General features: G+C 44.6%; 1 protein-coding gene across 2 annotated transcripts in view; it reads left to right on the forward strand.

Moving 5' to 3' along the window:
• Positions 1-13,951, forward strand: part of abcc3 (ATP binding cassette subfamily C member 3) — a 48,493-nt gene that overhangs the window by 31,007 nt on the left and 3,535 nt on the right. For both annotated transcript variants that reach the window (NM_001113829.1, XM_031893965.1), the window contains 12 exon segments: positions 279-405; positions 583-759; positions 1,031-1,198; positions 2,300-2,483; positions 2,964-3,069; positions 3,642-3,789; positions 3,946-4,153; positions 4,637-4,947; positions 7,297-7,496; positions 13,231-13,357; positions 13,581-13,682; positions 13,778-13,924. In NM_001113829.1, the coding sequence (NP_001107301.1) occupies positions 279-405; positions 583-759; positions 1,031-1,198; positions 2,300-2,483; positions 2,964-3,069; positions 3,642-3,789; positions 3,946-4,153; positions 4,637-4,947; positions 7,297-7,496; positions 13,231-13,357; positions 13,581-13,682; positions 13,778-13,924 (2,005 nt within the window).

Consider the following 13,951-nt stretch of genomic DNA (forward strand, 5'->3'; position numbering starts at 1 on the left):
GGTGGGCCCCGGCGGGCCAGACCCAAACCTTTGCTGGTGCTCTCCCTGCCGGACTGTTCCTTCCCTGACGTGTTAAAGGCCATCTTACACTACTTGTGTGACTTCTGGCTCAGTTGTCCCCTTACAGTTTATTTTTGTTTAACCAGTTAGACTTCAGGTTTGACTTGAACTCAGATGTGACCCAGAAACTACAATTAATCAACTGATAATGTTATGGCATCTTTTGTGCTTTACTGTTAGTATACTCTTCATTTTAAACCATTTTGTTTCATACACAGTATTAACTTGTTGGTCCCAAGTGGCTCCCTGGTGGCAGTTGTAGGCCAGGTTGGCTGTGGAAAATCTTCTTTGGTGTCGGCCCTTCTTGGTGAAATGGAAAAAGAAGAAGGGGAGGTGTCTGTGCGGGTATGCTCCTTTTTCATTCAACTTTCTGTCAATAGAACATACTTACCACTGAAATAAAACCTCTTGTAATGCCTATATTATAAACACATTGTATGTTTTAATTGTACATCTTTGCTTTGTAAGGCCCTTACAATCTGCCATAACCTTCTTTTGCACATTTGCTTTCCTGTTTTCTAGGGTTCCGTGGCGTACGTTCCTCAACAAGCCTGGATACAAAACTGCACCCTAAAAGACAATATTCTGTTTGGCAGAGCTGCGAATGAAAAGAACTACAAGAAGGTTTTGGAAGCCTGTGCGTTAGTGACGGATCTGGAAGTCCTACCTGGTGGGGACCAGACTGAGATTGGAGAGAAGGTACCTGTTAAACTAGATGACATGTCGACCGGCAACTTTATATTAAATCTCTCATAACTGGGACTTCTTTTAAGCAATTAAACTCACCCAGTTAGCCTCAGGGCTAAACAAATTGTATATGTACCTTACAATAATGGGTGCAAGTAGGCAAACAAGATCAGGAATGAAAATCCAAGAAGACAGGGGTTGCTTTATGTAGTTTCTAGGTCTGTAATATGTATTTATATTCCACAACTGGATGATAATATGTTTCTGTCCTATTGTTTCTCAGGGGATTAATCTGTCAGGAGGGCAGAAGCAGCGAGTGAGCCTTGCCCGGGCTGTGTTTAGCAATGCCGACGTGTATCTCTTGGACGACCCTCTCTCCGCTGTGGACGCTCATGTGGCAAAACACATCTTTGACAACGTAATAGGACCCGATGGGTTGCTACGTGGAAAAGTAAGTTCCGTCCCCCTACAACTGCGTTTACTGAAGACTTTCTTAAGGGATGTGTCATGTGTAGTAGATGGTGGTAAAAGTGCCCTGCAGAGTCCCCCTGTGGCTGCAGCCAGAGAAGCAAATGCTGCAAACTGTCAGCACCACTTTAATAACCTTCCTACACACCAAGGGTTTTCTTTATGACATTGGAGATGCCAAGTTTTCCCATATATGAATTTCGTGATTATTTAATCTGTGCCACTAAGTTACCAGAATTATGGTAACTTTTCCATCAAATAACAATGAAAGTACCTTACCTTAGCTGACCTCCATTTTAAGTTCTTCCCCTGGACTGACCAGGTATGGGGGTTCAGCCTCTTGCATATCAGTATGTAGTACATTAGCTTCTTATTAGCTGAACACACAGGTGAAGTATATGGTGAGATAAATGCAAATACATCAGGTCCATTTTAGCCTTGACTACCACAATGTCTTATCTTTTAAATGTGAGGAAAAACAGGCTGATTTTCTTTGTAGGTATCTCAGTTCTATGTAGAATGAGTCTGGGGGTTAACAGTAAGGGATGTTGGTGGAATAATGCCCAGATAGGTAAAGTAGGACAAAATGAAGACAGCAGGACCAGATTATAACAGGCAATATGAAAAAGTAGGGAAAGATGGTGACTGTACGACAAGATGAAAACTGGAGACAGTAGGGCAAGATGAAGACAGTGGGATAAGATGGAGACAGTAGGACAAGATGGAGACAGTAGGGCAAGATGAAGACAGTAGGGCAAGATGGAGACAGTAGGACAAGATGGAGACAGTAGGACAAGATGGAGACAGTAGGGCAAGATGGAGACAGTAGGGCAAGATGGAGACAGTAGGACAAGATGGAGACAGTAGGGCAAGATGGAGACAGTAGGACAAGATGGAGACAGTAGGGCAAGATGGAGACAGGAGACAGTAGGGCAAGATGGAGACAGTAGGACAAGATGGAGACAGTAGGACAAGATGGAAAGGCAACTATCATAATACAATGGAAATAAAAATTACCATACAAGGATCTCAGAAAAACTAGAGTGTTGCATGGTGTACTAACGGTTTGTATTTCATATTGCAGACAAGAGTGTTAGTCACTCATGGCATTAGTTTCCTGCCCCAAGTCGACCATATTGTTGTATTGGTGGATGGAAGAGTCACAGAAATGGGATCTTATCAAGAGCTTTTGAAGCAAAATGGAGCCTTTTCTGAATTCCTGCGTAATTATGCTTTTGATGACGAAGTAGAAGAGGAAGATATAACAAGTTAGTGACTCAATCATCCTTGTCATTGATGCAGGCCGGGCCAACATTCTAACTGATTAAACCATAGTCTTTCTTCAGACTCCCTGCAATAAAGCACCACAGAAAGCAAGGAGTATTGTGGAACTGATATACTTCTGGAAAGGTTATAATTACTTTTTTGGCCTCCGTGGGGGTGAGTCTTTCTGTTACCCATGTGATTGTCTAGTCATATGGTACCAGCATGTACATACCCCTGCAGAATCCAGAACTATATGGATATACTCAATTTAAAGGGGAAGAGTATCTCAAAATGAACTTACAGTATGATAGATGTGTAATGATTTTTACTTTGCTATTTGATTTCATTTTTTTGTTTTTGTTTTCTAAGCCATTTACTTTTTTGTTTGGCTTCTCAACAACAAAGTGGTTTACAAATGTTTGTAAACATTTTCTTTTATAAGATTTTGAAGTTTTTTTTCCATTCACATTCTCTGCTTTCAGTTCCAGATGAAGAAGAAGTTTTATTGGCCGAGGAAACATTAAGCACTCACACCGATCTGGCAGATAATGAGCCCGTTGCCAATGAAGCCCGCAAGAAGTTCATCAGGTGAGAAGTAAATTCCTAATACTGCAAGGCCAAGATCCATTTGAATTGTGTTCAAATGGACTTTGAAGCCCAAAGGATAATATCTATGGCAGGGCGGAATAATTCTTTTAACACATTGTTCTTAAGGTCCCCATACACTGGGCAATTCTAGCTGCCGATATGGGTCCCTTAGACAGATTCAGCAGCTAATCGGCCCGTGTATGGGCACTACCGACGGGCCTGCCCGACCGATATCTGGCCTGAAATCGCCCAGATATCGATCGGGCAGGTTAAAAAATCTAATCGGATTGGGGACCGCATCGGCTCGTTGATGCGGTCCCCGAACCAACTTTGCCTATACCTGCCGTTATAATTTGATCGTCTGGCCCCAGTGCCAAACGACCGAGTTAGCCTGCATTCTCCCGTAGGTGGGGATATCGGGAGAAGATCCGCTCGCTTGGCGACATCGCCAAGTGACCGGATCTGAAGGTGTATGGCCAGCTTTACTGGCGTTCCCTGCTGCAGGCCGCCATTGCAACTGTAACAACCTCTATTGCATATGTAATCAACAACTACAACTTCTGTATTCTCAGGCAGATAAGCATACTATCTGATGGAGAACCTTCCCATGCAATGTCAACGAGGAGAAGGTTTACTGAAAAGAAGCCATCAGAGAACCTAGTGGCCAAACAACCACCAACAGAGAAGCTTATTCAGACGGAAACTACAGAGACAGGAAGGGTAGGTTTGACAAATATGCAAAAAAACACCTTATTTTTCTCCTTACAGGGGAATTCCTTACGGGCATAGGTCTCCTTATCGGCTGAGGCCACACTTAGTAGACTGCTGTTCACTAGTTTTTGTAATACTTATGTGCAATGTTTTGTTTATTTCTAGGTAAAAATGACGGTGTTCTGGCAGTATATGAAGGCGGTTGGGTTGGCAATCTCTGTCTTTATATGTTTCCTGTACTCCTGTCAAAATGCAGCGGCCATAGGTGCAAATGTGTGGCTTAGTGACTGGACCAATGAACCAGTAATAAATCAAACCCAGCAGAACACACAAATGCGAGTGGGAGTGTACGCCGCTCTGGGCATCCTACAGGGTAAGAGTAACTGTCGTGTGGATGTTTAGCTGACATATTTGCTAGGTGACAGTCATAAGAGATCAGTTCAGGTGTAAAATTGTAACTTTGTCTTTAATTATGACTGGACCCAGGCCAAAACCCAGGTTGTCCACTGAGGAACAACAGGTTATTAGGTGCTACTGCTTTCATCTTGCCCTACAATACCTGCTCCTACTAGTATGGCTGTACTATCATCTACTGCCACTACTGTGTCATTATTAAGTTATTAAGGGAATTTAAAAAATCACCCAAAGCTTTCATCCAATATAAACAGCATTGGGATTTGGCTTCAGGATTTTCAAGGTCTCCTGTGCCTAAAGACCTAAATTAACCCCTTGCAATATGGACATTTTTCTGGCCCTGATTGCCAAGTCATATCAGGGCACCTTATACAATGTACGTATTTGATTTGCATAACAGTTAAAGGCCATATAGATGCCCATGTTTTTATTTTATTGACAGGTCTACTGGTCATGACATCTTCTTTCTCTCTGGCCATTGCTGGAATAGGAGCAGCACGGAAACTCCATTCTGCCCTCCTCGACAACAAAATGCACACGCCCCAGTCTTTCTATGACACAACGCCTATCGGGCGCATCATCAACCGCTTTTCCAAAGATATCTATGTGATTGATGAAGTGATACCCGGAACAATCTTAATGTTCCTGGCAACATTTTTCACATCGCTGTCCACAATGATTGTAATTGTAGCGAGCACACCCCTCTTTGCAGTGGTGATCATCCCTCTCGCCATTGCATATATATTTGTGCAGGTAAGATATTGGTTTTACCTTTCCATTACACCTTTAAGGTAGGGGGAGGAGACTTCAATGTTTCTATATATCTGTAACCTTGTTATGAGCTAAGGGGGCCCAGCCTGAAGGCCAGTTAGGGGGGGATTTGGGGTGAGTGCTTATTTGTGCCCTGGGTACCCCTGGAACTATAGCAGGGTGACTGTTACCCCAATGTTTCTATATATCTGTAACCTTGTTATGGGCTAAGGGGGCCCAGCCTGAAGGCCAGTTAGGGGGGGATTTGGGGTGAGTGCTTATTTGTGCCCTGGGTACCCCTGGAACTATAGCAGGGTGACTGTTACCCCAATGTTTCTATATATCTGTACCCTTGTTATGGGCTAAGGGGGCCCAGCCAGAAGGCCAGTTAGGGGGGGATTTGGGGTGAGTGCTTATTTGTGCCCTGGGTACCCCTGGAACTATAGCGGGGTGACTGTTACCCCAATGTTTCTATATATCTGTAACCTTGTTATGGGCTAAGGGGGCCCAGCCTGAAGGCCAGTTAGGGGGGGATTTGGGGTGAGTGCTTATTTGTGCCCTGGGTACCCCTGGAACTATAGCAGGGTGACTGTTACCCCAATGTTTCTATATATCTGTAACCTTGTTATGGGCTAAGGGGGCCCAGCCTGAAGGCCAGTTAGGGGGGATTTGGGGTGAGTGCTTATTTGTGCCCTGGGTACCCCTGGAACTATAGCAGGGTGACTGTTACCCCAATGTTTCTATATATCTGTAACCTTGTTATGAGCTAAGGGAGCCCAGCCTGAAGGCCAGTTAGGGGGGATTTGGGGTGAGTGCTTATTTGTGCCCTGGGTACCCCTGGAACTATAGCAGGGTGACTGTTACCCCAATGTTTCTATATATCTGTACCCTTGTTATGGGCTAAGGGGGCCCAGCCTGAAGGCCAGTTAGGGGGGGATTTGGGGTGAGTGCTTATTTGTGCCCTGGGTACCCCTGGAACTATAGCGGGGTGACTGTTACCCCAATGTTTCTATATATCTGTAACCTTGTTATGGGCTAAGGGGGCCCAGCCTGAAGGCCAGTTAGGGGGGGATTTGGGGTGAGTGCTTATTTGTGCCCTGGGTACCCCTGGAACTATAGCAGGGTGACTGTTACCCCAATGTTTCTATATATCTGTAACCTTGTTATGGGCTAAGGGGGCCCAGCCTGAAGGCCAGTTAGGGGGGATTTGGGGTGAGTGCTTATTTGTGCCCTGGGTACCCCTGGAACTATAGCGGGGTGACTGTTACCCCAATGTTTCTATATATCTGTAACCTTGTATGGGCTAAGGGGGCCCAGCCTGAAGGCCAGTTAGGGGGGGATTTGGGGTGAGTGCTTATTTGTGCCCTGGGTACCCCTGGAACTATAGCGGGGTGACTGTTACCCCAATGTTTCTATATATCTGTAACCTTGTTATGGGCTAAGGGGGCCCAGCCTGAAGGCCAGTTAGGGGGGGATTTGGGGTGAGTGCTTATTTGTGCCCTGGGTACCCCTGGAACTATAGCAAGGTGACTGTTACCCCAATGTTTCTATATATCTGTAACCTTGTTATGAGCTAAGGGAGCCCAGCCTGAAGGCCAGTTAGGGGGGATTTGGGGTGAGTGCTTATTTGTGCCCTGGGTACCCCTGGAACTATAGCGGGGTGACTGTTACCCCAATGTTTCTATATATCTGTAACCTTGTTATGAGCTAAGGGGGCCCAGCCTAAAGGCCAGACCAAATATTGTCTGAAAATAATTGTTCTATTCTCTCAGGTTGGGTGTGGGCCTAAGTCCAGAACAGTAACACCATTTGGGATGTTCAATACCTATGGAAAACATTAATTAGGTTAAGTAGGTTTAATAGGTAGTGCTTTGGCCACTTATCTCATCTGTAAGCCCAGCCAATATCACTTATATCATACAGATTTGTATCCTCTAGTCTGTCTTCTATTCGGATCTTTGGCTTTCTCAGTGGCACATCATTATTACTTGTAGTAGCCGGGCCTTCTCAGCTTCACATATGGGAGCAATCTTATTTTGTCCAGAACACGATAGGTCCAATATGGTAACTTGTGCTCCAAGTGCAAGGTCAGGTTTGACATGGCCAGTCTTCTCCAGCACTATTTGAAGTCCAGAGGCTTCAATCATCATCCTGCCCCGATGTCTCTGGTATTGATGCTATATGTACATGCTTGACAAAGGGGCGGTCTTAGCCTCGAAATGTTCCATGTTTCGCAATAAAGGATTTTAAGGGCAGAGCCCTGGATTAAGCCCTTGAGTGCCGTTGCTTTTTTCGTTTTGATTGATGCTATATGTAACATTTTGGGGTTTTTTTGTGTTTCCTCTCTGCCAGAGGTTTTACGTTGCAACATCCCGCCAGTTGAAGCGCCTCGAGTCCGTCAGCCGATCCCCTATATATTCTCATTTCTCCGAGACCATCACGGGAGCCAGCATTATCCGGGCCTACGGGAGGCAAAACAGCTTCATTGTGCTAAGTGATAACAAAGTTGACGAGAACCAAAAAAGTTATTACCCGGGCATCGTATCAAACAGGTGAGAGGACGGTGATTAGTTTGCCAGGGTGCAATAAAAATGCAAATACATCCGGTGCTAAAACAAAGGACATTATACATGCCCTGGGGCAGACTATTAATCAGGGAATCGTGGGTGCATTTGCATTTTGAATACTTTTTCGTTTGAATGTGCATTCAGCTCAGCGTCAGGAGGTTTTTGTTCTATTGGACAAACTCTGAAAGCACTTAATATTAATCCCGTCCTGTAATGCAGTGTACCCTTGGCTATCCTCGGGTTACCTCAGCTTTGTTTTCTGTAGGAACAGTGGCTAATGGAGCTTTTTGTTGAACTATCTGGTGTTGGGTTTTCTGAGGTCTTATTATTTTATTCCTAGTGTTGTTTCTTGTCCCTCCTTGCTTCAGTCTTCCCTCCTTTTGTTTTATGCTCCATTCCTACTGTTGTATTCCTTTTCTCTCTTCCTTCTTTCCTTTCTACTTTCCTCCCCATGTACTATCCATTCTTACTCTTTCCCTCTCTCTCTTTGTCTAGATCCTTTCTGCTATCCTTCCTTCCTTCCTTCCTTCCTTCCTTCCTTCTTTCCTTCCTTCCTTCCTTCCTTCCTTTCCACTCTTTCTCTCTAATGCCTTCCAACCTTCCTTCCATAAGGGAAATGTAAAAAGACTTGGGGAGCAACACAAGCACCATAAACGTTCAAGGAGGAGCCAAATAAGGGCTGTGATTGGCTATTAGGGGCCTCTATGCACCCTATCAGCTTACAGGGGCTTTATTTGGTAAGAAATCTTGTTTTTATTCAACCAAAACTTGCCCCCAAGTCAGGAATTCAAAAATAACCTGGTTTGGGGGCACTGAGAGCAACATCCAACATGTTGCCCCCGAGCCACTGGTTGGGGATCACTGCCCTAAACAATGCTGTTTTCCCTGCCTTTTCCTGTATAGCAGAGTAGCACAGCAGGGTTGAGGGCCACCATCTTGTGCCGCTTCAGGTCCATTTCTTGGCTATCTTCTAGCAGAAGCAGGTGCAGTTGAAGCCAGTGGGGATCTGGCATAAGCTGGGCATGGTTAATGTTGGGGATCACTTGTGGCCTTGTTTAGGGTGTCCTTCTTACGGTTCTGGGGACCTGTTTTATCATATCCTCAGGTTCCTATTGAACATTTCTACATGTGCAGCATGGAGCCCCGTGAATCAAATTAATGTTAGAAAATACAAACTGACACAGGGTGAATAAATAATAAGCTTAGCACGGCTGTAGCAGCTTTATAAAAGGTTTGCTTGTGTACCTTGTAGGGTGGCACTTAGTAGTAAACAAACAACGCACGGTGTTCTGGGTCAGCTGAGGAAAGCAGTGGAGCTGCAGATGCTATGGCTTTCATTAGACGGCAGATGGAGCTCCTGTTCTGTCACAGCTCAACCAACATCACCCGTGTCCCCTTCTTCCTTTAGTGCGTCTACAAGTCAAAATGACAAATGGCATTTTTCACATTCACACACTGAAACTATATATCAAAGCCTAAACTACATAGAACAATTGGATTTGATAGGATGCATCATCTTTGCAGGGCAGTCTGGGCAATTTGGCAGTTGGGGTGGATAAAAGGCAGATAATGTGCAGTGTAGATAAATGGAATTGTATGCATTTGTATTGCAGTTACTAACATCCCTAGTAGGACTTAAGTAAGTAAATCCTTCATAGATATGGAGCTAGGAGTAGCTGATATTATCTACCGACCCAAGCAATACTGTATCTGAACTATTCTGTATGGGAATTGGTCCTCTTGTGACCAGCCACCTGGTTGTAGGGCTAAAATGATCTTTCCTGGTATATAGCTCATTGGGGTTAGTAAGATGGCAGCTCCAGGCAGCTGGAAAGCCCTGATGGCCATTGTACTAAGTGCGTTAGCAACCACATAAAACAGTGATTAGACCAAGAACCAAGTAACCTGCCAGCCCATGGTCCATTGGTTTTACCAGGGCAAAGATGGGCCTCTGTAGTGGCAGTTGTGTGATTATACACTACCAACTCATGACAAAGAGGCTGCCATATTGGGCATCTCCATCTCCACCTGTGGCCACTGTTCCTTTCTGTGTTGCCATTTTCCACACCTCAGACACCTCGTGCCACGTGCTCTTTCTCTCCTCCCCTTTCATTTCCTGATATTATTTTCCTTTCCGCGACACAAGACTTTAATGAGAGTTTATGTTTGGGCGAGTGCAATTGATCCCGTTCGTCTGACTCTCCCCTTTTCTCCTTTCTTTCTTTGCTCTTCAGCTTCTTTCTGTATTTCTTCCCCTCTGGATCCCAGAAATCTTTGCTCTGCTGCTCTTTTTCCTGCAGCTGCCCTCCTGCCTGTTGGGCAATTTCCACCCTCCCGGAGTGCGATTATTATTATGTTCCAAAAGGTAAATCATTGTCTTTCTGTGGATAACAACTCACTCCCTGTGCTGCTACTGGGCAAGCACTTCTATTCATCTCCGTGCCTGTCTGTGTGGCAGGTAATTACATATGAAATTAAAGTATATTTTATACATATGGAACCCAAAAGACTCAGTGTATGGAGTTTCTGGATATCTTTATAAGTGGAATAGTTATAATGCACAGAGTCGGACTGGGTGCCCCAGCCGTGTCCCCTAACCCCCCCCCAGGGGCCCCCCTAACCCCCCCGCAGGGCCCCCGCCTGACGTCCTCCCCGAGCGCGTATAAATTGAACGCGTCGTGGAGGAACAGTCAGTAGGGGGAGCGCTGGCAAAGGTCGGACTGGGCCTCTGGGGCCCACTAGGGCCGGGGCCCACCGGGATTTTTCCCGGTGTCCCGGCGGCCCAGTCCGACCCTGATAATGCAGTGATTCTGGGTCTCTGAGCGGATTCCATAGTCTGCACTGACTGCTAATCAGGGGTTTAACTAGAAGCCACCAGGCCCCAGTCACACACAATTAACTTGCACAAATGACTCCCTGAAATCCTAGTCATTTCTGGCTCTGTAACTGACTCCCATGATTCCCTTGCCCCCAGCACAACGCTGGCTCTCTAAGCATTATATAAGGATTATTCAGGGGTTCCCTTAGCAGTTTAAGGGAAACATGTTTTTACTAGGGATGCACCAAACCTAGTTTTTTGGGTTGGGCCGAACCCCCCGAATCCATGTTAAGGGATTCAGCTGAACACTGAATGCTAATTAGGACTTGAAAGGGTTAAATGTTGCCGCGTGTGACACTTCTGTGTTTATGCAGCGACATTAACCCTTCCAAATCCTAATTAGCATATGCTTATTTGGATTCGGTTTGGCCAGGACCGTGGATTCGCCCGTATCCAAACCTTCCCGAAAAAGGCCGAATACCGAACCGAATCTTGGTTTTTCCAAGTGTAACGTAAAAGCAGCTCTTACAGCTCCTCACACAGCAGGCATTACATGCACTCTGGTTGGGCCCTCACTGGAATGGTGCAGGAAGGGCAGTGTAGCTGTACTATAACTCCCTGCTTGAATAACTCAGTTGGACCCCAGTGGTTCTTATACAGCCAACAGGATCTATCTATCATCTATCCATCTATCTATCTATCATCTATCTATCCATCCATCTATCTATCTATCTATCTATCTATCTATCTATCTATCTATCTATCATCTATCTACAGTATCTATCTATCTATCTATCTATCTATCTATCTATCTATCTATCTATCTATCTATCTATCTATCTATCTATCATCTATCTATCTATCATCTATCCATCTATCTATCATCTATCTATCCATCCATCCATCTATCTATCTATCTATCTATCTATCTATCTATCTATCTATCTATCTATCTATCTATCTATCTATCTATCTATCTATCATCTATCTATCTATCTATCTATCTATCTATCTATCTATCTATCTATCATCTATCTATCTATCTATCTATCTATCATCTATTTATCTATCTATCTATCTATCTATCTATCTATCTATCTATCTATCATCTATTTATCTATCTATCATCTATCTATCTATCTATCTATCTATCTATCTATCTATCTATCTATCATCTATCTATCTATCTATCTATTTATCTATCTATCTATCTATCTATCTATCATCTATCTATCTATCTATCTATCTATCTATCTATCTATCTATCTATGTATCTATCTGAATAATATTTTAATAGCAGAAAAGGCAACAGTGCAGAGATGACACTCAGATGAGGTAGGACACATCAGAAGGGTAGAGTCTCTCTGACGGGTTAAACCTTGCTAAATGCAGAGATACGTACATCAAATACCAGGACTAGAGAGAATACCCTGGGTCCCCTTCAACTGTGGTCTCTGCACTAAGCAAGTATTGCCTGCAGGGTACTATCCCTACTACCTTTCCTATAATGGCTCACCCAGCTGCCCTTATTCACTGTACTCTGACAGATTCCAACTGTATCACTAATCCTTGTTCACAAGGGCCTGGTACCCAGGCTTTATACAGAAGATGGTGTCTGAATCGAACTCAGGACAAAGACACCACTACACTACACTACTGGTGCTAACCTTCGTCTTAGGCAGAGCACCAATAGGAGAATCCCTCCCTCCTACAGGGGAAGGGTCACCCCCTTGTAGGTTGCCCAACATCTTCTCTAAGTAATGTGCTGTGTAGACTTGTGTTTTCCTATTTAATTAAATTATAATCTTAGACTATGTTGGTTCATTAGTTTGAAACATTCTCTAAAGATCCAGCCCATGGATATGCTAAACATAAAAAGTCTTGCAAAGAGAGTTTAGCTTGGGATTTTTTAGTAACTAATTCTGCCCAGCTCATCCAAGAAGCAAGACCTTTATTAAATACTCTAATAATTATTAGCTCTCTCTTGCACCTAAAATCTTGGCCTCCCCAAAGAACATTTTTCAGCAGTTTTTAGCAGGGCAAGATAATAGAGAAAGATGGGAACAGCAGGCAATATAGAGACAGTAGGGCATAATAGAGACAGTAGGGCAAGATGGAGACAGAAGTACATTATGGGAAAAGTAGGGAGACAACAGGGTAAGATAGTGGCAGTAGGTCAAAGGATGGAGGCAGCAGAACAATATGAAGACTGAAGACATGATGGTGACAGTAGGGCAAGATGGAGGCAGCAGCACGGTACAGCAGTAATGCCCACAATTACACTGTACAATGATTGGATAATAGCCTCTGGGAAGGGACTGGGGCTGTGGGATAGCAGGTATAGTAGGGAGAGATGGTGCCTATAGTAGCAGTGGGATAATAGCCTCTGGGAAGGGACTGGGGCTGGGGGATAGCAGGTATAGTAGGGAGAGATGGTGCCTATAGTAGCAGTGGGGGGATAATAGCCTCTGGGAAGGGACTGGGGCTGGGGATAGCAGGTATAGTAGGGAGAGATGGTGCCTATAGTAGCAGTGGGGGGATAATAGCCTCTGGGAAGGGACTGGGGCTGTGGGATAGTAGGTATAGTAGGGAGAGATGGTGCCTATAGTAGCAGTGGGGGATAATAGCCTCTGGGAAGGGACTGGGGCTGTGGGATAGCAGGTATAGTAGGGAGAGATGGTGCCTATAGTAGCAGTGGGGGGATAATAGCCTCTGGGAAGGGACTGGGGCTGTGAGATAGCAGGTATAGTAGGGAGAGATGGTGCCTATAGTAGCAGTGGGGGGATAATAGCCTCTGGGAAGGGACTGGGGCTGTGGGATAGCAGGTATAGTAGGGAGAGATGGTGCCTATAGTAACAGAGGGAATATTCTGACCTGGTAACTTGCCTTATGTCTCTACAGGTGGCTGGGTGTTAGAGTGGAGTTTGTTGGCAACTGCGTGGTCCTGTTTGCTGCTCTGTTTGCAGTCCTTGGCAGGGAGCACCTAAGCCCTGGGCTGGTAGGGCTGTCAGTGTCCTATGCATTACAGGTATGTCCATACCTTCTGTGTTCTGTTTGTTCCTGAACACAAGTTACACATGTTACACCTGAAATGAACAATGCTACTATTTAGCCCAGTATTTTGCAACATGCCGGTTGCTTTGTGGCAGCAGTGCGCATCACCATGGTCTCCTAACAGATTGAAGAGCCCTGTGCACACAGGTTTCTGACTTTTGTAACCCATAAATTGTTTTATTCAACATGCCCTGTAGGTAACAATGTCCCTAAACTGGATGGTGAGGATGACTTCAGATCTGGAGACCAACATCGTAGCTGTGGAGAGAGTAAAGGAATATGCAGAGAATGAGACAGAGGTACATGTTGCGGTACAACCTATATATATATATACAGTTTCATTTGCAATAAGCACATTTGTTTGTTTAATGAGCAATAACTGGTTTATTTGTAGGCGCCCTGGCACATAGAAGATACGAAACCACCAGAGGACTGGCCTAGCAAAGGGGAAGTTGAACTGTCAAACTATTCGGTCCGGTACAGAGCTGGTTTGGATCTGGTGCTGAAGAACCTAAATCTTAAAGTAAACGGAGGAGAAAAGGTAAAGTGTAACATGTTATGAATAAGA

Source organism: Xenopus tropicalis, chromosome 10, assembly GCF_000004195.4.
Source record: "Xenopus tropicalis strain Nigerian chromosome 10, UCB_Xtro_10.0, whole genome shotgun sequence".
In the NCBI taxonomy this organism is placed as follows: domain Eukaryota; kingdom Metazoa; phylum Chordata; class Amphibia; order Anura; family Pipidae; genus Xenopus; species Xenopus tropicalis.